The following is a 27,379-nucleotide window of genomic DNA, read 5'->3' on the forward strand; positions in this document are numbered from 1 at the left end:
TTTATTAACTGGTACAAGGGAGGCAAACGACTGCAAGTTACAGAAACAATCTCTCCATAGACAATTTAACAAAGACTTCTGCCAAGAGTAAAGCTATGGTAAAAAGCACGAAGAGGAATTTTAAACTAATAAAGAATATGACAAAAATATCACATATATTTCCACATTTGAAGTGCGGTGCTGGCCACTACATCCTAAAAACTGGCATTTCAGAATGTGAAGGAATTGAAAAAAAGGAACAAGAGTATCTTCAACCATAGGAAAAAATATCATGTGAAGAAACAGGTCCAACAGGGCCCAGTAATCCCTTCTTGAAGTAAAGCATCCAGTATAAAGAGACATTGCATTATTTATCACAAGCATGCCCCAAATGAGACGGAAATTGCAATCAACAGCTGGTGCATATAAGAAGGAAAAGGCTAAGGTCCACTGGATGCATCTTTAGAGATGCTGACACAGTAAAGCAGACAGGAGGAAAACAAGCATGACTTCATGTCTTTACCATCATAGTAACTAGAAGACAGGCAGTGTAAGAACCATGAAGGCAGAATTCAGACTAAGATGAACAATAGGAGGGGAAAGCACCCAAGAATTAGAGAAGAAATGGAATAAAACCATTGTGGCTGGCACAAAAATAAAAGTAGGACCTCAGTGAAGGTTTCAAAAGCCACAGAAGTACATCCAGCAAACAAAATCAAGGAACAGATGATTCTAGCTCAAGAGAAGCAAACTTGACATGACAGCACATATAATCTCCTTTCTATTCCATACAACAACTACATGTGTCGGGTAAATACTGGAAGGGATACATTCTAGTTCCATATGGCATAGGAAAAACAGTCTTGGAATGGCCACGTGGCTTTACTCAGAACAATATATTTTATCTCATTTTCTTTTCTTTATAACTGGTACTGTAATTACAACTTATTGCAACCCTAGCTCTGTTATTTCTAAAGCCAGCAAATATAGCTCTTACGCAATTAATATATCAATAAACACCTTTGATGGGTTGGTCATTCTCACAGAATCATAGAATCACAGAATCGTTAGGGTTGGAAAGGACCTTAAGATCATCCAGTTCCAACCCCCCCTGCCACGGGGAGGGACACCTCACACTAAACCATCTCACCCAAAGCTCTGTCCAACCTGGCCTTGAACACTGCCAAGGATGAAGCATTCACAACTTCCCTGGGGAACCCATTCCAGTGCCTCACCACCCTTACAGGAAAGAATTTATTCCTGATATCCAGCCTAAACTTCCCCTGTTTAAGTTTTAACCCGTTACCCCTTGTCCTATCACTACAGTCCCTAATGAAGAGTCCCTACCCAGCATCCCTATAGGCCCCCTTCAGATACTGGAAGGCTGCTCTGAGGTCTCCACGCAGCCTTCTCTTCTCCAGCCTGAACAGCCCCAACTTTCTCAGCCTGTCTTCATATGAGAGATGCTCCAGTCACCTGATCATAGCATTCTCCTGAAAGAAATGACAGGCTAAATACCAAAGTAATGATTTATTAAAAAAAAAAAAAAAACTTACGAGTAAAAAATGTTAAATCCAGTTAAGTTATAAGCAGCATCACTGAAGAAGTGTAGCAATGCATAGCCAGATGTAGTAACTACTTCAGGAACAGTTTCATTTCCACGCACTTCAGGAACTATTAGACCACTGGAAGAAAAAATGAGAAACATGTTTTTAATCAGCCTTCAGCTGGTAGGGGAGGAAGAGGAGTCACCTATTCTACTATCATATTCATAGAATCATAGAATTGTTAGGGTTGGAAAGGACCTTAAGATCATCCAGTTCCAACCCCCCTGCCATGCCCCGCCTCCATGCCATACTGACAAACTTATTTAAAAAAAAAATCGTACAAAATGTGTATAAAATCTAAAATCCAAACAAACTCCTCCTTCACGCAGTAATGCGAAATTTCACATCTGACAGTGCATGCACCGTCAATTTGATTTTAAAAACTTATTTTAACTTTGGAAATATTTATATCCTTCAGACAGATGCTTAACACTCACTGTCTTTCAGCACGAGTTCTATTTCCACATAACAGAATCACAGAATGGTCAGGGCTGGAAAGGACCTTAAGATTATTTCCAACTCCCTGTCCCATGCCATAGTCCAGTTATTTCTGACTGCCTGTCCAAAACCATTAACACTCCATGCATCGCCAGCATTAAGTACAAGCCAAATAATGGATTTATGCTATGATGACCTAACCAAAAAGAGCAGTGCTTTGCAATTTATTATAATATACCTTTACACAAATGCTTCCACAACATTAAGAAAAGAAAGCAAGCTATTTAACAAATTGACAGCTTTTAATGATAGGCTTTTTTCTCTGCAAACTAAGAATGTCCATACATGACTATCTGGAATAAAAGACTAACAAACACACTCACCTAAATACAGCTATTAAAGGTGCATATATTGAATCTCCATCATATACATACATATGGTCCCAACTACATTCTGTGGCAAAGTGATTAAATCTTAATCTTAGTATTGCATTTGGGCTGTAAAAGGAAGGGAAAAAAAACACACAACATTGATGTAAAACATTATTTGCAGAAGTCTTGAACACACAGGATAAAAAACTTACAGCAAAATGAATCATGCAGCATAACTCTATGAAAACGTTTTGAGAACTAAACATTTCAAAGACAGCAAGAATTTCACTTTATCTTAAAGGACTTAACAGAAATAATTAATATAAATAATAACTTCAGTCCCAAGTGTAATAAGCCCTAAACTTAAGATACTAAAGTTTATCAGATGTTGTCAGTATTCAGAACAACTACAATATCCCATTTTAATATACTAGCTTTAAAGTGTCAGGACTATGATACTTAAAACACATACACATCCTCACTGCAGTATTATATTAGTTATTGAAGATAAAATTCAACACACATTTAAAATAGCAAGCAATATTAGAGCAAGGTATTTCTTTCTCACTGCCTGCTTGTCCCCCTGCCACCTGGGAATCATATTTCACCAGGTTTTGGCAGAAATCCAGATGAGGTCTGTAAGAATTCTGAAAGAGGCATTCTCTCATATGACAAAATTAGCAGACTCATAAATATATTCCATCTAACATAACAATTATTACCTTTTATTTCATTTTAATTATTTTTTTACCCCCTACTGACAGACTCAAGTACAGTTTGTAAAACACTTTCTTGTGTGTGAGAGAGATCATCTGGGGAGCACTCTTGTTCCATTTTAAGAGAGATTATCTTATATATATGTAGCTTCTTTGTGTGCTGACATTATGCACTATATTACTGGCTTGCATTACCCTTACACATACTGTGAAGCACATTGCTTCCATCAGCACCCACTCTACCTCCTGCAAAGTGGAGGCACAGAATGAAGACCAACTTCAAAGCAGAGCTTGCATACAGTCCTGAGGCATGTTTTCACTTCAGCCTAGTACAGTGTAAATACTCCTGAGACAGAAGTCTGGCTATGTCAAAAAGATATTCAGCTGTAGCCTGGTCACCTACATACTGAAGTTTCTACTTAAATGATTTTGCAAACTACCCGCAATATCATTACTGTCGTGTTTAAAATTACTATCTGCATATAAGCAGAAGAAAACTATATCAGATAGGTCATTACTGGACTGCAGAGACAGAGCAGACATCTAAGGTAGTTGAGATTATGACAGTATGGAAATACAAAAGGCAGCTATCCTCTTCTAGAACATGTAGAATTCAGACCTTGCTAAATTCTTCAGTGAAATCCTCACACCATGGTTTGGGGGGAAAAAAGGTTCCACTAAACTTTAACAAAACTATGCTTTTAATGGTTTAGTTACACCAGTGTATGTGTCTCATTATTCCTTTGTGCGTGTCTGTGTGTTTGTGTTGTATAAACTGAAAAATAGGCAACAGACATCAAACATCTCAACTGTATAAACTGAGGGCACAATATAATTTTAAAACTAAGTACAGGAGGAAAACTAGAATGGAAAAAGAAAATACTTTATAAAAGCACTAACTTTTGAGCAACATGGAACTGGAAAATTATCCTTTAGCCTGGAAGCATTCTGTACTTGAATGAAGCCTTTCCTGATTTATCACCGATATGAGTTAAATAAGACAAATAGGTAAGATAATGAGTTAAATAACAGGATTCTGTAACTGCATTTGGAATTCACGCAACGGTACTCAAACAGGCAACACATTTATCATAGGGTTTTGAGAGCCTGCAGCACTGGCCAAATGCCAATGTCAGCCTAACTTTTGCCAGCAGTTTGAATGGAAATGGAATTTGGCCAACTGAGCAATCCTGAAAATCCTACTTTTTTTTTTTCCTTTTTTAACTTTATAGCATTTAAACAGAAACAAGCAAAAACAAAAAAAAAAACCTGTTTATATTTTATCCAGATGAAGTTTTTACTTGAGTTCTTTGGATCTCTAGAATACACAGTATCAAACTGTCAGAAAATGTAAGCCATGAAAATAAATACTTACTATCCTTCAATTAACCATGTACATTTAGTTTTATATTTATAATTTATTGGTCCATCTGTTAAATATCCAGAAGGTTCTGTTAACCTACAAGAAAAAAAAACAGTGCTTTAATAAACCAGAGACAACACAACAGAAGACACATCATCAACATGCCATCAGATTCTTTCTAGACAGAAAGAAAACTGAAATATTTGAAGGGGGTAGGGATTGAAGAGTCAAGTCTCTCTTCGTTTTTCTTTTCACACTATTTTTGCTCATAAAAACAAGAGTTATGGTTATTCTACATCACTGATTTACGTTCTTCTCCTAGGCAATCACAAGACTTCTAAATTTTCTAGTTCAGTAGCGAGCAAATACTATGTATAATTTAAATTATCCTTCACACAGAATGGATCTAAGCCAACATAAAGGGGTTTTTTCTTCAAGAGTATTTTGGTCTGGTTTGCTTGTTTCTTTTACTATTGCTTTACATCTTACTCTGAAATGAGACCATAGCAGCAGTGGGAAACTCTTCTAGATCAACAGAAATGAAGGCATAAATTATTAATTAAAATAAGCATATCTGCCAGCCTGACCCTATCTTATTCCTGGTTAGTGATGAGATATGGGAAAGCAGAACCACACTGCACTATGCAGAAACTAAATAAAATGCATATGAACAGTTATGAAAGGTCAGACCAAAATGACAATGGTAGCCCAGCAGCCTGTCTGACAGTGCCCTGCAGCGGATACAGAATCACAGAACGGTTTGGGTTGGAAAGGACCTCAAAGCTCATCCAGTTCCAACCCCTTCCATGGCCAGAGATACCTTCCACTAGACCAGGTTGCTCCAAGCCCCATCCAGCCTGGCCTTGAATACTGCTGGTGATTGGGCAGCCACAGCTTCTTTGTCTCAAACTATTCTAATGTCTCAACACCCTCACACCAAAGAATAACCAATAAACACACAGTAAAGGACACCCAGGAAAGAATCTTTACCCCTACAGATACGCCCCACAGCATTATAGCACTTTCAGTGACTTGCAGCTCAGAGACTTTCTCAGCCAGAGGATGTTCCTTTCTATCAGTTTTGGGTTAACGCTTCTCCTAGGAGTTTGCCCATGCAAACTCAAACAGCAGCATCCAGACCATCCTCATTTCCATACACATGGAAATCATTTCCATACACATATGAAGACACATCTCAACTGTTTTTGTCCTGAGCCTACCTCTCCACAATTTCACCTGACATCCTTAGTTAGGTCTGGTATCAGATAAGCTGATGAACAACAGTACCCAAATTCACAAAATGCAATGACCTGTGTTGTTTCCCATCTTTTTCTCCACTATCCCTTGAGAAATCCTTGCTCACTGCCTTCACTATTTCTTTGGCGTTTTCCTATACCCTGAGATGCAGAGATCAGCATACTGTATTCAAGATGCAAGTGAAACATGAATTTGTATAGTACCCAAATAATGATTTCCATTTTGCTCTCTATTCCAATCTTAACATTTTATTTGCACTTTCAACGACTACTGTTCTGACACTTCAAACACAACTAGCTGCTTTATCTTTTTTCTGAGTGATAATAGGTGGTTTACGATTCTTTACAGAAATTCATTTAACAGAAATAGAACCTTTTTCTTCCATTCATCTATATTACTTCACATTCATCTATACAGAGCAATAAAATCACAGCTGAAATTCAATAATCTATTAACATAAAAGCTTTCTAAAAGAGTTTAGTATCTCCAGCACACTGTCACTTTGCTAATTTACCCCATTTTGTGCATCCTTCATGCCTATGTTCTATAGCTCAGGCCTTAAACACTCATCGCTGGTGGCCTTACTCCAATGGGAAAATTGACCATCCTGCTCTTTAAAATGCTACAACAATGACAACAAATAGAAATACATACTCAGAAAAACTCATTTATTCCAATGTACTGTGGAAAGATAATCATTAACAATAATTATCACTTATTGGGTTTTTCTGCTTTGCTTTCAGCTTTGTAGATCTGATTCAATAGACTAGATCTAAAACCCAGAGACCACACTGAACAAGCTGATCAAATCACAGCTAAGTTTTCCCACCAGGAGTCCAGCTGAAGAGGAATTCAGTATCTGCTGTCCTGCCTTCTTTGAAACTGTATACACAAAAAATATTCAGTACTACATCTACTGCAAATTATTTACATTTGAACTCATATCAAACACTAACTGCATATTTACTAACAGAGATCTGTAATTCTAAACAGAAAACTATAAACATGCATATTTATTTCCTTTCCAAGGGAGTATGAAAAATTCTGAGACATGTTTCATGCAAATTATCATATTTTTAAGCAGTTCCTTCACTTCTCATATGAGAATTTGCATCAGTTTCTTAGGCACATTGTAAGCCACTCTGCTGCAAACCACTGGTTGTTTGAAGATCTTTACACACACTTTCCTTGCAATGAAATGGAACTAAACTCTCTAATATCAAGAGCTGTTCCAATAATTGAAACATTGTCAAGGCATAAAAAGTATCAATAAAGTATTATATTTTTCTGCATAAAAAGAAGAAAAAGAGAACAGCTGGTAACACAAGCAACAGACAGAAAAATTTCAAATGGAACCCAACACACTGAGCTGGTCTGAACTCTGCAGTGCCCCACTCCCCAAAAGCAAGGGTTCCTGGGAAGCTCTACACAAATGCTGGTGTAGCTCAAAGCAAAGCAATGACTGATGAGAGGCACGGCTGGTAATTCACACTCCTCCCTGCTGTACACTGGAGAAGCCACAGCAAGAAGCTAATTATGCTCCTGCCTGGTGCTCTCATGTGAATCAGTGCCTGGCAACACAGTATTTTTGCTTGAAAACACAGTTTAAGTTTATAATATTTCTTATTGCTGAGAAACATCAACTTAAAGTACATTTTCATGTTTACATACATGAGAAATAGGCTTTCCAGGGCTATTTCCGTCTTCTTTACATATTAATCATGTTGCTGGGACAATAATGAACATAGTATCAACATCGATCTGGGAGGTCTAAGTTACACATCACTGATTTTGATACCAAGCTAATGATGCTTGGACCCTAGCAGAACCTCAGTAAAGCTGATTACAGGAGTGGATCCTATGCTAGTGTGTGCTAGACTGAAGTAATTTATTTATTAAGAAAAGGCAGTAACGTATAAAACTCCAATCAAAATAATCATCAGGTCGCTATATGCTTTATATACAAAGTCTTACACAGCGAGCCAGAGAACATTTATTTTGCTGTAATGAGTGTGAAATATCACCAGTACTCATTTGCAGTCATGACCATTGCCTTCTTAGCAGCTGTATAATGCAGTGGAGGTGACTTACAAGAGTTGTTTTTATTAGATCAGCCCTTTGGCACTAGTAAAGTGCAAACAATTTCCCTTGTCACCTAGGCTGATAATTTTCTGATAAATAGATTGCTTTGGAAGAGTAGATACCCTTTGAAGCATCTAGTGCACTTTGATGAAAAAAAAGTAAAGAATAAATAAGAGCACAACATTGCTTTGTAATAATGGTTATGGAAAATAGTAAGATAAAGGGGCTGTCCTATTTAGAATAAATTCACAGCAAGACAGGGTGGTATTACTGTAAATTTCTTGAATCATACCAAGAAGTTTTCTGTATCATTTTTCTTTCCAAACGTTATCAAATACCAAATCCCATAAATAACACATGGATCAACAGTACTACATTCACGTAACCGTTTACCAAATCAAGGACAATACTCTCTATCATATAAAGTAAGTTCCTAGCAAGGGCATAGCTCTCCTCTGTGACTAACAGTGATCCTGCCAAATAACCAAAAACCAGAGGAGCAAAAATTACGACACAGTCCTTACAGAAGTGGAATAGCCAGAATGAAGCCTACATACTGCACCCCATTCCCTGCTCATTGCTGAGAGGGCTTCAAGGATAAGGAGACAGCCAGAACAATTTGTGCGGCTGCTTACGCACCATAGGTTTATCACACCCAGACTCCAGCTTCCTAACCAGAATGCAAAGGACAGCAGCTGATGCTGTATATTGTCATTTTGTCATTTTAAATTGCATGTCAGTTTTCATAAACACCACAGTATTTTTTTAGTTGGCAGGGTTATAATCAAAGCCTATAAAGAATTAGAGGTGTGCACCAAGAGAACATTTCCCTTCTCTGCATCCTGTAAAATACATCTACCAAATTATAGACAGAAGGATGCTGCACACAGAATTAAAGACATTCAGAAGCCTTTTTGACAGATTAGTCACCAAGCTAATCAGTCTGTAATAGACTATGTGAAGAATAGATGGCACTATAGGTGGTTTCATGTAGCAGACAGACGTACGAGGAACACAAGAGCTAAAGCCTCAAGTCAACACAGAGCAACTGTAACACACAAAGGAATATCTATAGTCCCCTGGAATATTACTTCTGTTATAAAACTATGGCAAATATAATTGAGTTAGAATTTAAAGTGGCAACATTTACATTTATCACCGCAGAGACTTTAAATCAAGACTGATGCATTTCAAGGAAAGAGAAAAGTTATGTTCTAATTCAGTCAGAAATTATTGGTCCAAATGAAGCATGAAATCTAGGGCCTGCAATACATTAAGACGTCAGAGCAGGTTATTAAAATGGCCTTTCCTGGCTGTAATATTTATGTATCTGTGAAAAATGCAGTCATGTAATTTCCTGTATCTTCTAGCAAAAGAATATTGTCATCAAATATTTTAAGAAGGGGCACTAATTTAAACCAGAGAAGCCATTGGGTATTTTCCGTCATCAGCAAAGATCTGCTAGTAGATGGACAGAGGTCTGATTTATAATACAGGTACCTAGGAGAAACAAAGACTAAATCACATTCATAACATCACAAATATTCATTGTGAAATAAAAGCAGCATTTATGAAGAGGTTCATTTTTTCTCTGTATTACTTTGTGTCACATTTAAGAATTTTATTAAGTGTTTGATGGTTCAGCAATTCCTACTTCAGACAGATCTGAATGTAGGAATCAAAGCATATTTTGCTATGTGGATTTATCTCAATATCAGTATTTTTGTGTCAGTCAAGGATTATACTTCCCATTGCTGGAAAATTTTGCTTTATCTCATTTTTGTAGGAAAATTTATCATATTTGGAAGAAAAAGGACATTGTGATACAAAGTTTTAAGATCAAATCCTTCATAAGTACAAGTAGGCACCCCTCCTAGCTTGAGATCTTGTAACTCACCTTAACAGCAGGGAAAGAGCTTTCTTCAGATATGCCAAATAAGATCAGATGAATACATTGAGAAAGAAGGAAAAAAAAAGTGGACCTCCTTTATAGAATAGAGTCAGTGATATCAGAAGGAGGCACAGAAGAGATCAAGAGGACATTTCTCATACTGAAATTTCAAGTGCCAAAGAAAGTTGTTTAATATTTTTCTCCAAAGAAAGATGTGAAAAGTGGTATGTTCTGAAAAAAAACAAAGCCAGAGTTTTGTTTTCCAGGCATGAAGCATTGATCAACACCTGACAAAAAGCTTATGAACCTGCATTTGGTTTTCCTGCATTTATACATGTACGGTAGAACCCTGCTGTTGGCTAATTTTTTTCCACAATGTATATTAAACCAGAACACACTGACATGCTCCAGTCCTAATTTTTCTTCAATGACTAATCAAGAGGCATAAATATATTACATTAAGAAAATATTTGCATATGCCACTCACACTCCTATAGTGGGTACGCGCTGCTTTGCATTAATATAATGTATGTTTAGAAGCAGTAAGGACAACTTTTTACATGCCAACTAATCAAAGGCACGCTCTTAAACCAGCCCTACTTTTTCCATTGACAAAGTAACAGTTGCTCTTGTAGTTTCCCTGCTGATTAATTCAAGTATTTGGTTCCTCACTCCAACTTAACTTTCAACAAAACCAGGCTTAAAAATGACCAAAAAAATCCCAGAGAAGTAAAATGAAGGCTACAAAACAACATTTGTTTCCCCATAAGAATATATTCTATATTTCAAGAAGCTCAACACTAGTGTGTGGCACATGGTTTTGTTTTTTAAAGTTAGCAGGCGTATAAACTCCGATTGGTGCAAAACATCAATTTAAGGTTTAACTCCAATAGGAGTTTTCTTTCCTCATTTACTTTCTCTGAAAAAAGGCTGTTATTCTATAATACATTTTTGTTAATTGTCCCCAAAACTACTGAAAGAATAAATACAAAAATACATCGCATATTACTTAAGCAATGCATTTTAATTTACATTCCACATTATATTATATAAATTCACAGAGCACAGACCATGACAGGTCATTTGGAATAGGTTATGTCAATCTGTGACTGCGAGACTTAAAACAGAATCTATAAAGTGACTGGAAATAACAAAATAGGGGCACAGGCTTAAGAACAATTGGTCAAACCAATGTAGAAAATACAGTAACACTGTAATTCTAATATTTTTTCTATAGTAAATTAAAATCTTGTGGAAATACTGTATGGGCTATGTAAGGATTTTCTTCCACCTCCTTACAGTGTCAGGTTGTACTTGACTTTTTTACCCAAAAATCTTTAATTGCCATTCAGTTACAACACCCCCCAATACCCGTCCCAAAGAAACCATACTGAAATCTTTCTTCACAGTTACTTGTCTGATCTGTTCTTAATAACTGCAATGACAGATGTCTACGACCATTCTTAGGCCATCTGTTTTAGTACTGACTTATCCTTATTATTAGAAAGTTTTTCTATATGTCTAACTTAGCTATTTCTTACTTAAACACATTACTTCCTGTCCTATTCAAAGCGGACCCAGAAAACAGGTAATTCCCTTCCTCATTCTGCTTACCTTTCATAAGCATTTACCTTCAGCCTTTCCTTCTCTGAATTAAGCAGTTTAACATTCCTCGGGCATAATGTTGTAGACTTCCCTCCTCTAGAACTTCTCCAATGCACCTGCATCTCAAGATAGTACCCATTACTGCAGCTGAAGTCTGACCAGCAGAGCAACCACTGAAGAAGTGTTAGTTGAAGTCCTTAACATAGCCAGTTCTCCTGAATGTAAGTAGCGGAATAACTGCCTTTGTAAGTGCCAGTTTGTACACAACCTGCAATTCCCTGTGACTGCTAACTTCCTCCACAAAAAGAACTAAATGGTATTACTCTAGTTCATCTTACTGGGGTTAATTCTGCCCACTGAAGTGTATCCAATTCCATCAGTACAACTTTTTTCAGGCAGTGTTACATGGGATCAATGCAGTTTGCATGGTCTGGAACTTGCTGCAAGGGAAGTTTCATTTATAATCACCTTCTCAGTAGAAAAATCTGGTTTTGTTTCCGATATAAGCATTCACTTAAAAGATGGTAACTGCTGGCCACACTGCAGAGTGACAAATCCTACTTAAAAATCAATGAACCTCACAAGAAAAGATGAAATTCCAATTGTGCGTCTCTATCATAAAGTTCTTTCCTACATTTTCCTTAACAGCGATTTTTCTATTACTCACCTACGTCAACAGTTTCTGAATTATTATTCACATTCATTATTCATTCACCTTACAAAGCACTAACATAAAGTCAGTCCTAACAAAAATTAGCACTCAAGTGCACATGTGTAGGCCCCCATTGTGACAACTGCATTAATTTTGTACACTCTGATGTCATTCACCAATTACAGCCCAGTACCATGGTTTGTGCTGGTTGAAATGAAGCAGCAGACAGACATCAGCACTGCTAATTAGAGGCACAAACAAGGTTTTCCCAATATTAAAGTCCAAGGAAAAACATTGACACACACATAGAGAAGAGCTTTCTATATTTCCTGCACATAGAGAAATTCTGTTAGTTTCCAACAACGGCATATGCCAAAATGCTCTATTTTAAGGGGGGGGTTGACAAATTAATAACAGAATTTTGTATGAACATAGGCCAAGAGACGAGATGAAGAACAGGCACAGTAATCTCTCCCACCACACATATGATTGGACTATTTTCATTTAATGGCCTGATACATAAATGGAGCAAATAACACTATTGAAAGCATAGCTTCATAGAAGGGGCCTTCAAGGAGTCAAGATGGACTCTATCTTCCGGCTGTTCTGCAGAGTAGATAGATCCATTCTTTAAAACATGTGAGTAAAAGCCCTAACTATGTAAAAAGAAAAAAAATCCAAATGCTGATTGCTTTGAATCTAAGCAAAGAAACAGACAATTCTCTCTACTGGTACCAAGTATTTACTTATTTTTATCACTATGTAAATGAAGCCAGATTTTGGAATAACAGAACTTCCAAATAAGAAGCAATTTTTTGAAAGGACTCAAATCGAAATAAAAAAGAAGACAGCAAAGCCTAATAAGATCTGTTCTGCCAAGACACTAATACAGCATGAGGGAGAATAGCAGAGTGCAGCCAACATGATAAACGCTTTAGCTGACTGAAGGGAGAGGCAGCAAGTTAAAACATATCAGCACTCAGAAATCTGTCACTAAATGTGTTATTATCCTTCAGTGGATTTTTAGCTTTTCTGAATAGTAATATTCACATAATGCAACAAGGAGAAAACCACACAGATTTTTTACAAATAACTTACATTACCTTCAGAAAAACTGCTCCTTACCTATAGCTCTCATTGTGCGACTTTCCACCCCTAATATAGTAGGCATCCATCAAGAAAGAATTGTTTTAATACAACTTCAAAAGCACCTAATTTTGTATGAGATGAACAGAGATTTTTTAAAGATGTCAGCTTCATTATTTAAACACAGGTACCCAAGTACACATTTTTCTGTGAACAGTTGATCTGTCTTCCCAAGGTTTAACCTGAACTCAGAAAATACTTTCTAAATGCAAATCTTTCGATTTGGAGCACAGGGAGAAGGGCTGGTATGCCACATTTTAAGAAACCCAAACTACTAAATACTGTATGACCCCAGTCATTTAGATCTTATCAACACCTAAAAAAGTTTCTATGCAATCTGGTTTTACACAGATGGATTTACATGTAATATTTACGGAAAGTTTCTATAAAATTGAGTGGAGTTGAATCAATCTACAGAGTTCAACAGTGAACCACATACTTTCCACAGAATTGCTACACCAATTAACAGTTCAAACCTTGCCAATATTTTCCAGGTGGCACTGTCCTCTTCGTCTCCATTTGGAAATCGGTGCCTTTTAAAAGATACTGCAAATAGCACAATATCCTCCACTGACCTGGAAAAAAAGCTTCAAGAAATACAGCTTCATCTCTCTTATATGGAATAATACACACCTTCGGTATTTCCTATCTTGGTATCATGGCTGGACACAATCATACGAGACAGGCATCTGCTCTATTAGAAATGACCATGCTCGTTCATAGATGTCATCCAAAATTCTGCCTATCTATAAATAGGTCTGATAGGACATCAAGTCGGCATTCAATACAACTGCAAGACATCATACCTGTATCACTACCACATTTTATTATAGCTGCAAATGCTACTTTAGATAGGGAATCCAAGAGGTTAAAAAGCTGTAGAAGAATTATTCCTGCTTCAAGTCACAGGCAGAGCAGCTACCCAGTTCATTGAGTGAACATCTTGAACTCATAGTTTCCTGTCATGATTACTCATTTTCTCAGAAAAAGAGAAAGATTAGAAAGAGTCAAAATTCTCACTATTCAGTCTTGATTCAGAAGAATATTAGCAGCAGGTTCAAAAGCTCTCTCATATATCCCTCTAGCTAGCTCCTATTAGAAGCTAATAGGAATTACAAAAGAACGTGCCAGGAAGCAAGGAGATACCTCATTGCTCTAACATTTAACAATGTTCATTTCAGCCAAGAGTTATTTTTATGGCCAAATGTTGCCAAGATAATGAAGAAATAAATAACAAGCCAAAAAATCCACACTTCACCAGACTGAAGTGGTTCTATTACTTTTTTCCTACAGACTCTTTTTATTTGTCAAAGTTTTGAATATGAATAGATTGCGTTATTTTCAGATTTCCCTGAAGTAACACATTATTCTTACGTTATCCTTAGAGTTTAAAAAAGTTATAGTTTAGGCTTCTTTAGTTGGTACACTCTTTTTTCTATTTTTTATTGTCTACAAGGCAGCTATCCATTTCCAGAAGCAACATGGTTAAGTGTATTTTCTAACATACTATGTACATTATTTTGATAATGTCTTCCACCTTATCTCTGCTGCCTAAAATAGATTTCAAATCAAGTAGTTTCTATGTTGGATTGCCTGCAGGTTTTGATTTAATCACAGTATTAACATGAGTGAAGGGAAGTTACATGAGTTTTTATGTATCCATACATACATTAAACATATGCATGAATATATCTGCATACTTAGCCATATATATGTATTTCATAAGACTCCTATAATTAATCAAACATGCTACAGTATCTTAAAATGTGGGGCACAAAGTACAGACACAACAGAGACTGAGGTAGCTGGCAAAAAGGTAATGCACTGTGCCAGTTTTTCACTGTACATCACTATAAAACTCATTTTCATTTGTGACCTAGTTCAGAGGTTTAACTTAAGCTTCCTGAGGTAACAGCCCAATGCTCTAAATCCAGTGTGTCACCTACTCCTAAATTTCTCATTGTCTTTTCAAGGCAAGTTTCTAATACACACCTGTGTTAACAGAAGTAACCACTTCTACCATTCAGTCATTTAGATTGATTAATACCCAACCATCAAATTGTATGTTTGTTTAGGACAGCTTTCTCCTCACAGGAAACTACCTCCTACCACAAGGCTGCAAGCACCAGCTCCCACTAGCTGTATTAATTCTGAAGTCATCCAAGTGCATCTAACTTTGTCACACACACACACTCCAAAGAAAAAGAAATCCAAAGACACCAAGTACCTCTTAGAATCCCTAAGACTACCTCAACAGATGTTTCATTTTATATTTTACATTATTTGTTTGGTTTTCAACACTTCATCATCCTAATTCAATTTTACTTTTATATGTATATATATATAAAAAAACAGCAACTTCTCCCTCCCACCTCCCATCAGCACACATTCTGCTTCACAAGGGGCTCTCAGTCCTGGAACACAATCTCTAACTGTAAAAATGTTCAGATAAGAAGAGATCATAGTTCTTTTTCAAACTGAACTGACTAATAAATTCTAATGGCTGGTTGCTGACTAGGTTTCAAGTAGTGTCTTTTAGATAATTGTACAGATAATCACTTACTGTCTGTGTTCTGTGGCTGTAGCAATTACCAGGACATTACACGTTTGCCTTAAATACAAAACACATCCCTCTTTATGCTGTAAAGAAACAGGAATGCCTTGTAATACCACAGAGACATGAATGCCATTATTCATTTTGGAGACATGAAAGATTCTTATCAGTAATAAAAAAAAAGGCATCATTTTGGAACATTTCATTTGTGGCAGGTGTCATTTTACTCCTGTTTTCTGTTTGACCCTTTGCAACTTTCCAATAGTCCCTCTAGAAGTAGATGAAGAGAAATATGAAAGGAAAGACCATGATATTTGAGTCTTAAATATTGCAGCTGCCAGTTTCAAGATCAAACATTTCAATGGTAAAGGGGTTTGGGTTCTTTCTGTTTGGCTGGGGTGGCAGGAAGGAGGGGGTTGTTGGGATTTCCTGAGGGGAAGGGTACCTTTAGCCTGTAATTTGTTCTGGTTTTAAATGCAAAACCTCCAGAATTAATGAAATACTGAAGTTTTAAATCACAAACAAAACCTGTTAGCAGTTTTAGCTTTGAGCTCACAGTCTCAGCTGAAATGAAACACCAAGAACAACTTGCAGCTAGTGATAAGAAGTGTTAGAAGTCAGGGGAACACACAGAACTATGCTACATCCATCAATTACTGAGCTAAATACAACTTCCTGTTCACTGAACGTTAACCAAAGACCTGCTTATGCAACGATTTCGCATCTCCAAAGCTAGTGTTGCGAAATATCCTGACAACTTCACAACTACACAAGTCTTAGTCCCTTCAGAAATAAGTCTTAAGTTGTGTTACATACATTCATAGCATTTCATTGGGATTTTGGGAGATGCCATTGGTAGTGTTTTTAATGTCTGTAGAAACAGAACAGAGTAAGACACAAATCATGCTATTTAAATTATAATGGCTTCATTTTGCCAATATTTTCTTTCTTATCTCACCTTTTTTTCTCGGTTTTTTTGTAATAAAGACAAAATAGTGTAAAACTATCAATATGCAACAGAAGACCAATGGGAAACTGAAAGGTGGCATATACATTTTTAAAGCTTTACAGCAAAAAAAAAGATTGAGCCAGGAAAAAGTTGCATCCTGCAAACTGACCCATGTATGTGCCTTCCTGTAATTCTAATGAGAAAACTCAACTGAGACTGCACGTTATCCCATTCACAGAGTCATGTATGGGTTTAGGATTTAAACAAAGTAAACAAAGTTTCATTATGAAAGATGCAACTCAAGTTTTTCAGTGTAACACTCCATGGGTTTATTTACCAGAGGCATTGAACAAAAAAAAAAAAAAAACTATGTTTTACAATTTGTTTCTGCAAAGCAGAAAAACTACAATAGAAAACTTGGTCCCTTCAAATCCTGTCTTGATAAGGACACTGAATTCAATGAACAAAACCATGAAAGGTCCTCCTGAAATCTCCAAAACCTTTCTGCTCTAGCATGCCAAGGCACTGATCAATATCAGCCACTTGTTCAAAAAGCATAGCTTAGAGCTAGGAACAGGGAAAGAGGACATATGGGAATATCTCACAGGGGCTGTTGCACCCAGTCTCCCACTAAAGGAGAACACAGGTCAGGACAACATTGCTTGGAATGTTCTGCTTTCCCATTAACAGAGTACAACAGCAAAGATACATAGCTACAAGGTTACAGAGCTTTTGTAATCCTATTCATGCTCTCCTCACAGGCATATAGTACAACATGTGGGACGCACTGCCAGCCTGTCTTATCAGTGACAGGATATAGAAAGTTCATGAGCAAAAGTTAGGACTGCTCCTAGGATAACAGGCTACACCCACTTCCCTCTTGAAACCTAACTTGTGCTAAAAGTTCAGAGCTGCTGCTGCTCTTTCCTCACTCAATTCAAACACAAAGTACAGAAGATTACAAAAAAAAAAAAACTACTGTTCATCAAGACAGCACAAATAGAAACTACACCTGCCCCCAGAGAGGAGCTTCCGATACACAGCATAGTGCCTGAAAGCCAGCAAGGAATCAAAGAAGCCATACATTGAAGTCTAAAGCCAGTAAATTAGGCTGTTAACAAGTAGTGGAAAAGAAAGGAGAAGGCAAGCAATCACTCTGAAATAGGGTCAGAAAAAAAGCAATGACCCTAAGACTTAGAGAAGAAGAGATGATTCAGTTGGCAAAATGCACTAGAGCAGAGAATTGCTTCAACGCAGATGAGTGGTTAGGGAGAATAGGAAGGATGGGTTGACCTGGCCCTTCTCGATTTTCACGGCTCTTGTGCCAAAGAAGCAGCACCTGCAGCACAGCCTCCACGTGCCATGCTGTACAAGAAGCTTCCCCAACTCTCAGCAACTATAGAATGAAACAGAATCATTAAAAAAGAGATACTTTTGTTACTTAATATACCAACTTACAAGCATGCCATCAAGTATGCCTGTCAGATTTAACTGCTTCAACTGTCATTCAGATCTGTCTTGCATTGTATCAAACCAGAAATCTAAATTGCAGTGGTCACCTCACTCAAGTCATCTAACAGCAGAGTGAGATTTTTAGCACTGATGGAATTTTTACAGAACGGCCTTTGAAAGATACATCAGAAAGAGGTTAACTATTGCTTTACTTGATTGGCTTAAGCAAAACCGGAATACCTAGCAAATTCAGAATTGTACTGGTTTGCATAAAGAAGAGACAGACATCTGAAAGAAAAGCATTTAACTGAAAAAAGATTACTGCTGCAGCAAAGATGACAACTGAAACCAATCCTGTTTAAATAAAATTGACTTTCCGTGCCTACATGACCTTACCTGGCTCTCCTAGATGATTTCTTGAGTACCTTTTCAGTTCATTATTCCAAACAGGCACACACTGACATAAGCAGTACTGTCTATACCACGAATAATTCACTTATAACAAACTTATTTGTTTCTAATTAAGAATAAATATAACTTATTTTAAAATGCTTTGGATGCTTGATTTTGCTTTTCAGTAGGTTTCGTTACAGATAAAAATAAGTGACCAGATATGACAAGCCAACAAAACTAATCCTCCTTCTAAATCCCAGAAAAACTGCACAAACTCCAATAAATGTCCTGAATTTTTATCGGACAAGAGAAAAATCATTCAGTGTTCCTTGAAAGCTTCTGTGTTACCAACATGGTCTGAAAAACTACTCATTCAGAAACTCAAAATCTATAGAATCCAAATCAGAATATACCCCTCACAACAACACAAGCAAGTTTTAGTATTGCTTTTGTTCAGTTCTGAGTTTGTGGACTAGAATTTGGCATTTGTGCTGCTATCTAAAATAACTCATGACTCTGAAATTCTTATTGATCAGCAATCATTGATGCAAAAACTCACTGAATGTTAATTAATACAGAGAGAATTCTCTTTTAAAGAAAGTAATTCCAATAACGAATTCACACAAGCTTAATACCAACAACAAGTCACAGGAAAGGGAATTTACTTCCCTTAAACTTCTGTGTGACTTTCAACCTTTCCAATACATGTAACACAGTCTTCTTTCAGCATGAGACTCTTTCCAAACCAAGGTCTTGCTAGAACCAAAGTGTTACAACTGAACCAGTTGCAAGTGTAGTTGCACAAAAGGTCATGTAAGGCTGTTTCAGGAACAAAAGTACATCACCTAAGACCACAGCTGAACCTCAGATTTCTGACAGTTTCTGGTTATTGGTCCACTTTTGTTATACCTTATCTAGCATAAGCATCTGTTCAGCAATGCTCACAAACCACAGAAGAGATTAAGAGCTGGGGGTTGAGAGGACAGAAGATGTTCTAGAGCAGAAAGGCTAAAGATAAAACTATATTCTAGTATATTCCCTTGTACAAAACCTATCAAATCTGTTTCCAGGCTATACTTCTAGATACATTCCTAAGAATGCACCCCACAGTCAAAACAAGCATTTATTCTGGCCTTTGATTAGTCACCAGAAGATGATCTTAAATCATCACTCTTATCTTCAGCCACTCCTGACCTCAGCTCTCCAAGGACATCACTGTTCACCAGACTCTTAGTAGGTCATTACACTGGAACATATTACAGTTAAAGCAAAACTCAAATTCAAGCATGGCTTGTTTTCCAGTAAGGAAACTGAAAGGTTATCACCAGCCTAAAAAGAGCTGGAGGGCTTGTTGAGTCATCCCCAAAATAAACTTCTATTCAAAACTGCAAGAAACTAAACCACCCCTGTACGACTGTGGAAGAAAAAACAGCCATAGAAAATTCCAGAGAGGAAAATTACAAATAGGAAGCTGCTACTTTGTTCATTGCTTTAAAAGAGAAAAGCTTAAGACTTGGGATTTAAAAACAGCTATTTTGATAAACAATTTATTTAGGGGAAGAAATTAAGTAAAGGGAAAAAAGTGTTCATCAAAACGTGGTAGTTCTAGTGCCTATGTAAATTGAGACTACTCAAGTATATTGAGTACATAAATTATACACTTGTGGAAAGTATTTTATTTTGATCTGTGAATTTGCTCACTTTTGTCCACTGTTCACAAAATCCACACCTGCATTTATAACACATCCATTCCCCAAAGCTAAGTGCCAGATATGGAACAGGCTGTATAAACGGGTACCAGCCAGGAGAGGAAGAACAAGGCACAATCTTCCACAGTTCATTTGGCTCCCACTCTGCATCCCATCTAACCAAAATGAAGCAGAGCATCTTTTCACTTGATTTCTCTGTCCTGAGTGGAAGCCATCCACAAGCTATAACGTGAATCTTTTGACCCACTCAGCTGCAAGTGGCCAGCACAGCACAAGCTGTACCATCCCATCAAGTAGCACTCAACTACCTTAGGGGCTTTGGAGTCAAATCCAGAGTGACAGTAGTCTGGGTTCATCTCCTGACCAAGGGAGACACTCTAGATGTGTCTGATTTTGTCTCATTTTCTCGCACTCAAGTAACCAGCTTGATAAAATAGCTGCTTTTTAAACAAGTCATCTGCATATGCAAGATTGAGATGGTTTCTTCAGCCTGGAGCTCAGGAATTGCCAGCCTAATGTCAGCTTTTGCACCGAGTTAAAAAATAAGCTAAATCTATGCTTACAAAGTCACTGGGAATACAAGTTTTTAATCCCTTTATATTTAAAATTCTTTTTCTTGAATCAGCCTAAGGATGCAAACATTCCGATTCATAGAAGTTCTTAGGCTGCAAATCTATTTAATAAGGATAGGATTATACAGCACCTGTGTATCATTTTACATATCATACTTTTAGGGAATTTAAACTGACAGGTCTGCTTTAAAAAGCTTTCAGTATGTGAGCTTTGTGGAAGTATTTATTCATATTTCTTGAATTTTAACACCCTGTACTATCTCAAAAACATGAGATCTAAAAATCTTACTGAACTTTAAAACGGACACAGCCCTCATCTCAGTTACTGTGGTATAACATGCAAGAGTTACCTCTTGTTACAAAGAGGACGCAAATACTGTATTGTTGTTTCAATCATATTCTAATGATCAAAAACTGATTCACAGCAGAATGTATCCACCCCTTCCATAATCAAATCTCACTTTAGAATCATATTTAGGCTAAGATCACTGTGTGGAAGAGGACCAAGTCTGACAGGTACTGACAGCAGTGTCAGGTTTTCCTACCCAGACAATCTATAGAACACAGCCTCAGTATGTACTCTCTTTAAATTCATCTTGCACACACAGAGCTCTTCATCCCTAGCAATGCCCCGAGCAGGTTGCCTCAGGCATGGGTTTGCATGCATACAGAACCAACCCTGCCTTCAGCGCAAGACAGGGCAAAGCCCAGCTTCAAAAACCTGTTGGAAGGCTCTGAATACTTTGAGCGGTAGTTCTAAACATACTTCTCATTAGTGTTTCTACTACTCATTGAAGAATGGTACAAACACAAAAGAAACTTTGCACGCACCAAAATAGGAAAGAGGGATCTTTCAGGTAACAACTGGGAAAAGTGGAGAAAGTCAGCCCAAGTGACTGTCACTTTAGTGGATGGCTAAACTGCAAACAAAGATACTGTTTAAAACAGAGCATCACTCTTAGAAGCAGGTTTAAGCTGCTAAGCAGACAATATCTAACTAGGGAAGGGGTCAAAACTTTTTTTTTTAATAAGCTTTCAGAGTAATTATACATTTGTATAGAGGACCAGTTTCCATGTTCTTCCTTTTTTTTTTTTGCATGTTCTGCACAGCTACTGAGATCTGTACTAATCACCTGCGTCTAGATTTCCTCAGCACCACACAGCAGCTTAGTCAGCATAAAAGACTGATACATTTGCCGTATCTACTAGATAAGGTAACAGCCCAAATGAGGTCAGTAACATCTGTCTGTTCCAAAACAGGAAAGAACCATCTTTAGTAATGCATTCAATATGTTGACACAAGTGAATACCAAGATATATGAATAAGTCATAAGGAAGCTCTGAGTAGCTACCTGCTATTCCATCAGAAAAGTGGTGGGTACCTATTGTTAGGTCACAGGCTACTTTAAATAAATGTCTGCATAAACAAGATTTAACAGTTTTAAGAAGCCTCTGATGACAGACATGACCAGAATGCAAAGCCATGCCTCTTATGAATGAGGTTGAATAAAATCCCTTTCCACCCATGGATCATAAAATGAAAGTTAATACATGAATTCCAGGTCCGACACATTCCAGTTTTAGAATTACCTTTAAACGCTTAGCATTATGGCAGCATTCTAAAATGCTGCAAGGACTCAGCTGTCCAACATCCTTCATTAGAGAAAGAAAAGACAGAAAAATAAATCACAATGTCAAATTCAGGAAAAATATTACTTGAACACGATTGTATGATAATATTACAACCCTATGGCAAGAATTATGGACTACAACACACTCAAAATCCTCGAAAACAGATGTAGCAAACCCTCCATACAAAGTATACTCCATATATAATAAAGTTCAAATAATCTTGAATGCCACAACACATTCTCAAAGTACTTTTTCACTGATACACTGGATCATGTTTCATATTTATCACAATCATTGATCAACTGTGATATGAAACAAGTTGTAAGAAAACCACAGAAATTATTTTAGAATCAGTTACTAAAAAAAAAAAATCAGGGAACACTCTAACATATCCCAGATGTTACAACATTATGTTCTGCAAAATTATGCTGTACTACAATGGTAGATACTCAATAGAATCTAAAAGTGACACTGCTGCTCTCGGTAGACACGCTCTTCAGAAGGTATTTCTCAATCAATAGGAAGGACAGCACCATAGGCTTTTAGGCATACAAGCTTCTGAAAATTCATTAACATTCAGACATTTCATCTAGTCCAGAGAAGCACTGAAAAACTATCATTCTACTGAAGACAGCCAAAACACACAACTCATTCACCATAGCTACTTTGAAATTTAATAGTAATGTTAACACAAACCACTTGGAATAATTTTGGTTACATGGCTTAGAATTCCTGTGGAAGAGAAAGTTTAAACTAAAAGAGGGGAAGTTCACGTTAGATATAAGGAAGAAGTTCTTTACTGTGATGGTCATGAGGCACTGGAACAGGTTGCCCATAGAAGTGGTAAATGCTCCATCCATGGCAGTATTCAAAGCCAGGTTTGCAGGAGCCTTGGGCAACATGGTCAAGGGTGAGGTGCCCCTGCTCATGGCCAGGGGTTGGAACTATATGATATGGTCTTAAGGTCCTTTCCAATCTAAACCATTCTATGATTCTATGATAAAAACTAATTTTAATAACTTCAAGTGTTAAGGGTTGGATTAATTTACAGGTGAAACAACAGATTACAACTCTATCATAATGTCACCTGAGAGATTTGCAAGAAACACTAACTACAGTAGTGAATTATTGAACATTCAGATGCTTTTACAAGTGTTTGATAACCTCAGTAGATGAACGGACATGATTATTTAAAGAAATAAAACAGGCTGAGTTGGAAGAAGATATTTTAAAATCAGCAGCAAGAGACAGAGCTTGCAGACAAGCAATCACATGGAGAATGATGGCTAAGTAAGGATAAAGAATAGTTGCTTCAATGACTTCTGCAAGCCTTGAGAAGGAAAATAATTCAACGAGACACTGAAGAAGCAGTAACAGTAGTTAAGTTTCAAGTAAGGAGGAAAAAAACACAAATTTCAAGGAAGCCACACAATCAGGAGTGAAGGCACAAGATATAAAGAACCACCCTGAAGGAGACCTCAAAAAGCAACGATGTCAAAGACCAATTAAAGTCAGATTAATAGAGGATGGACAGCATAATTTAGGTCAACATTGAAAAGTCCCAGTTGCCAAAGACTTCCCATCCCCAAGACCTGCAGGGTTCAACTTGGAAAGAAAGGCCAAATAGAGCATCTTGTACATTGACTCATCTAACCATATGCCGGCATAGTCTTTGCTTTCCCCATTTCAAAGCCACAGCCTTCCTAAAAAATTAGAAGGTTAAAATAAATGTAAAATTAACTATAAAATAAGGTTACAGAGATCTTCAAGCAATACCACTTCGGGGCCGTTATTCCATGCAGATTACGTCACAGATCACTTATAGGCTACAAGCTTTGCAAAAGCTGTTGATTCCAGCTTAATATAGCAATACTTAAAGATAGCATGCATTCTCTATACAATACTGGTATTGCCAAAGGGGATTTCTGCATGAAATGCAGAAGCAGTTGCAAAGGGAAAGAAAAAAATTCAATTATATAATCAGGCAAATGGGCCCCCTAAGGATGCAGAAAGGGAAGTCACTGCTTAATCAAAGCCAAAGGTAAAGTCAGCCAAGTCCTCTCATCTCAGGACAATGACCAACATTCCTGCTAATACTTCATTAAGCTGATTATGAATGGTTACTTTACCAAATCAGGAATTTAAACATCTGAGAATAACTACAGATGTTTTCAGATAACCATCTATTCAAAACTATGTGAAGGCTCAAAATTTCAAGTTGCCAGTAGATGCTCTCAGCTGCTGTATTTCACAGTCATCAGCAATAGCTATTCCCTGGCTCATGCATCTAGTAGAAATAGTCAACTTTCACAACCAGTACAATATCACAGTCTTCTCTGCATTGCCTGAGGTTTTTCCCCCCTTTAAAACCGAGATAAAAATATCAGGATGACAGACATCTTGCGATTCACCATGACACTGCTAGTGAACCAAAAACATCAAAGTCATCATCATCCAGAAAGCTGCCTGCTACGCACTGCTCTAAATGACAAACAACTTGCTCAGACTCACAAACAAGTAAAGAAAAACAAAAACACCAGCCACAAACCCCAGATTTACAGTGTGTATACTGGGTTTATCTGCTATGTCTGCCAAAGTCTGCCAACTTTCTCTAGTTAGATATTTCCATTCCCTTTAAAATTCCTTTAATCCACTGATCTTAGAGTCACAGTTAATGAGCATGTAAAATAAATCAACAGCAAATTTTAAAAGCCATCCAAAGCTCATTTATTTTCTTCTTACAAGTGTGGGTGGAGGGCTCCTTCTGCAGTAATAACTCCTTGCTTTTGACAAAAAAATCAAGATTGAAATATAAACCAACAGAAATGCACAAAAGTGATAACTTGGTTTGCATTTCAGAAGTTAGCTTATATTTCAGATGTCTTCCATTTTCTTTGCATTACAGAGCAGACTGGTTTGTTGGGGTTTTTTCAATGATTTGTCAGTAAACACAAAAGAACCTGTCTTGAAAAACTGTACAGTTTACCATCTAAAACTGATGTTTGAAGAGATTATGCAAGTATTTTTTTCCCTCATTCATACATTTTTAGAAGAGTGTTATTCATGAATATCAGGTATTTGTGAGCAATGCATATACACATTAATGCTTTCTCCTGTATAAATATTACTGGTGCTCCAGAAGGAATTTAGTATAAATCATGTAATGAATTCATCATAAATCTCTCCTCCACCACCCAATCCCAATACAAATACTCATTTAAACAACATGTCAACCAGAAATACTAAATCAGATGTAAGAGGTGTGTAGGTGCCTAACAAAGGGATCGTTACTGGAGCATATAACACCAAAGTTTTCATATTGGATAAACTGCGTAGTTAAACTTAGTACTTAAAAAGTACGTAATTAGTCCATATGTAAGATCCTCTAGTCTTAGATATTTCCATTTAAATTTGCCACCAGTGACTACTTTTTTAGTGGAAAGAAAAAAGATGCATGACGTACCACTGTCAATTGAAGTATTCATATGGACATAGTGGAAAGCCAAAGCAACTGTACTTAACTCATTAGCACTCCAGCTGTAATCTGCAATGAAGATTAGTCAAATGCACTGATTAAACTGCTACCTTTAGTAACTACACAAGCCCAGAAATAATTAATCTTTACAAATTACTTTCCAAAATACGTACCATGGGATCATATACCTGTTGTAAGTATTATTTCTTTGTTATTGCCAATTAGAACTTACTCTCCAAATGACAGTTACTGTTTGTTGATTTCATAGCATCTTATGAAGTATTTCACAGTCTCATTTACACAACTAATAATTAAGGCAAGTGATAGAAAGCAAATAAGGAAGGGACATGGAATGTGTGTGTTTTCAGCAGTATTCAGCACAATTAATTTTCTGTTTGAAATAATTAAATTTACGGAGCAATGGAGATGAATCTTGGGCTATTTATCTTATAGCCAACATAAAAATTGTTTTGTGAGGTGGAAATTCAAGTCAGAATTAAAATACTACCCAAATTTCAAGTGAAGCTGAAATCATAATATCTAGCAAAGAACTCTAACCAAGCCTTGAATTACTTAATGCCCAATTCTATCTTAAAAGATGACCTGGGATACCTTTCCCAGCATTACCTCCTATTCTAATTTCACTTTCTTTTTATCAAGAAATGTATGCCTTACAAGGCAATCAACCATAAAACCAGAACATCTGAGCTTTAATGTGGAGCACAAAATCCTGTAAGAACTGATTCTTGTCCAGATTGGAGAATAAACATGTTCTAGCTAAGCACTTTGTTAGATCATGTGTTGTATGAGTGTGTGCATATACATACACATAGATACACACCTATGCATACACATATCTATATATAGAATTGCAAACCTGTCAATCATCAAAAACACCAGGAACCATGAGTCAACAGAAATTAGACAGTTTTCACTCAGGATAATGATGTAAAATATCTTGCAAAAGCAAGACAGCTCACAGCAGGAAGTGTATGGGATTAGGTAATATCACAATTTTAGTAGTAACCAAATTATTTTCCTAACATAACACTGACAAGAATCTCTATGCAAGATCACCGAGAAACAGAAAGACCCAAGACATTAACTTTCAAGTTAAACAGTAGGCTATTAAATATATTAAATTATAACATTTCTCATATTCTAGCAAATATTGTACCTAAATGCAATGCAAAAAGGGAAGGAATTGTTCAGAATTAATAGGACCTATTAGTCAAGATTCTCATTATTTCCATATTCATGGCTTAATCTAAAAATATGGATGTGAGGTGAAAGTAGAATAAAAGGCATCATAAATTTATTAACATCACACACTATCTTTGATAAAGTGACTATAAAGAAAATTACCATTATGTGATGACTCAATAATATCTATGCAATTAGTTAAACCTAGAGACCAAGTTAATATGAGAACTATAATGAAAGTAAAAAGCTGGACTGAAATGAGATTAATGGATTGCCCATGAGAAAAAAATCTCAGCCTGTATGGCAACAGGTGATGTTGATGCTGGACTAATA

At 36.8% G+C, this 27,379-nt stretch overlaps 1 protein-coding gene across 1 annotated transcript in view; it reads right to left on the reverse strand.

The window, feature by feature from the left end:
- The window catches only part of ATRNL1 (attractin like 1), a 507,795-nt gene that overhangs the window by 461,582 nt on the left and 18,834 nt on the right, over positions 1 to 27,379 (reverse strand). Inside the window, exons 2-4 of the mRNA XM_057417243.1 lie at positions 4,487 to 4,570; positions 2,408 to 2,521; positions 1,536 to 1,664 (exon numbers count right to left, since the gene is read on the reverse strand). Of these exons, the coding sequence (XP_057273226.1) occupies positions 1,536 to 1,664; positions 2,408 to 2,521; positions 4,487 to 4,570 (327 nt within the window). The remainder of the gene's footprint in view (positions 1 to 1,535; positions 1,665 to 2,407; positions 2,522 to 4,486; positions 4,571 to 27,379) is intronic.

This window comes from Pezoporus wallicus, unplaced genomic scaffold, assembly GCF_028554395.1.
Source record: "Pezoporus wallicus isolate ANWC-B61680 ecotype Strahan unplaced genomic scaffold, APGP_CSIRO_Pwel_v1 contig_8188, whole genome shotgun sequence".
In the NCBI taxonomy this organism is placed as follows: domain Eukaryota; kingdom Metazoa; phylum Chordata; class Aves; order Psittaciformes; family Psittacidae; genus Pezoporus; species Pezoporus wallicus.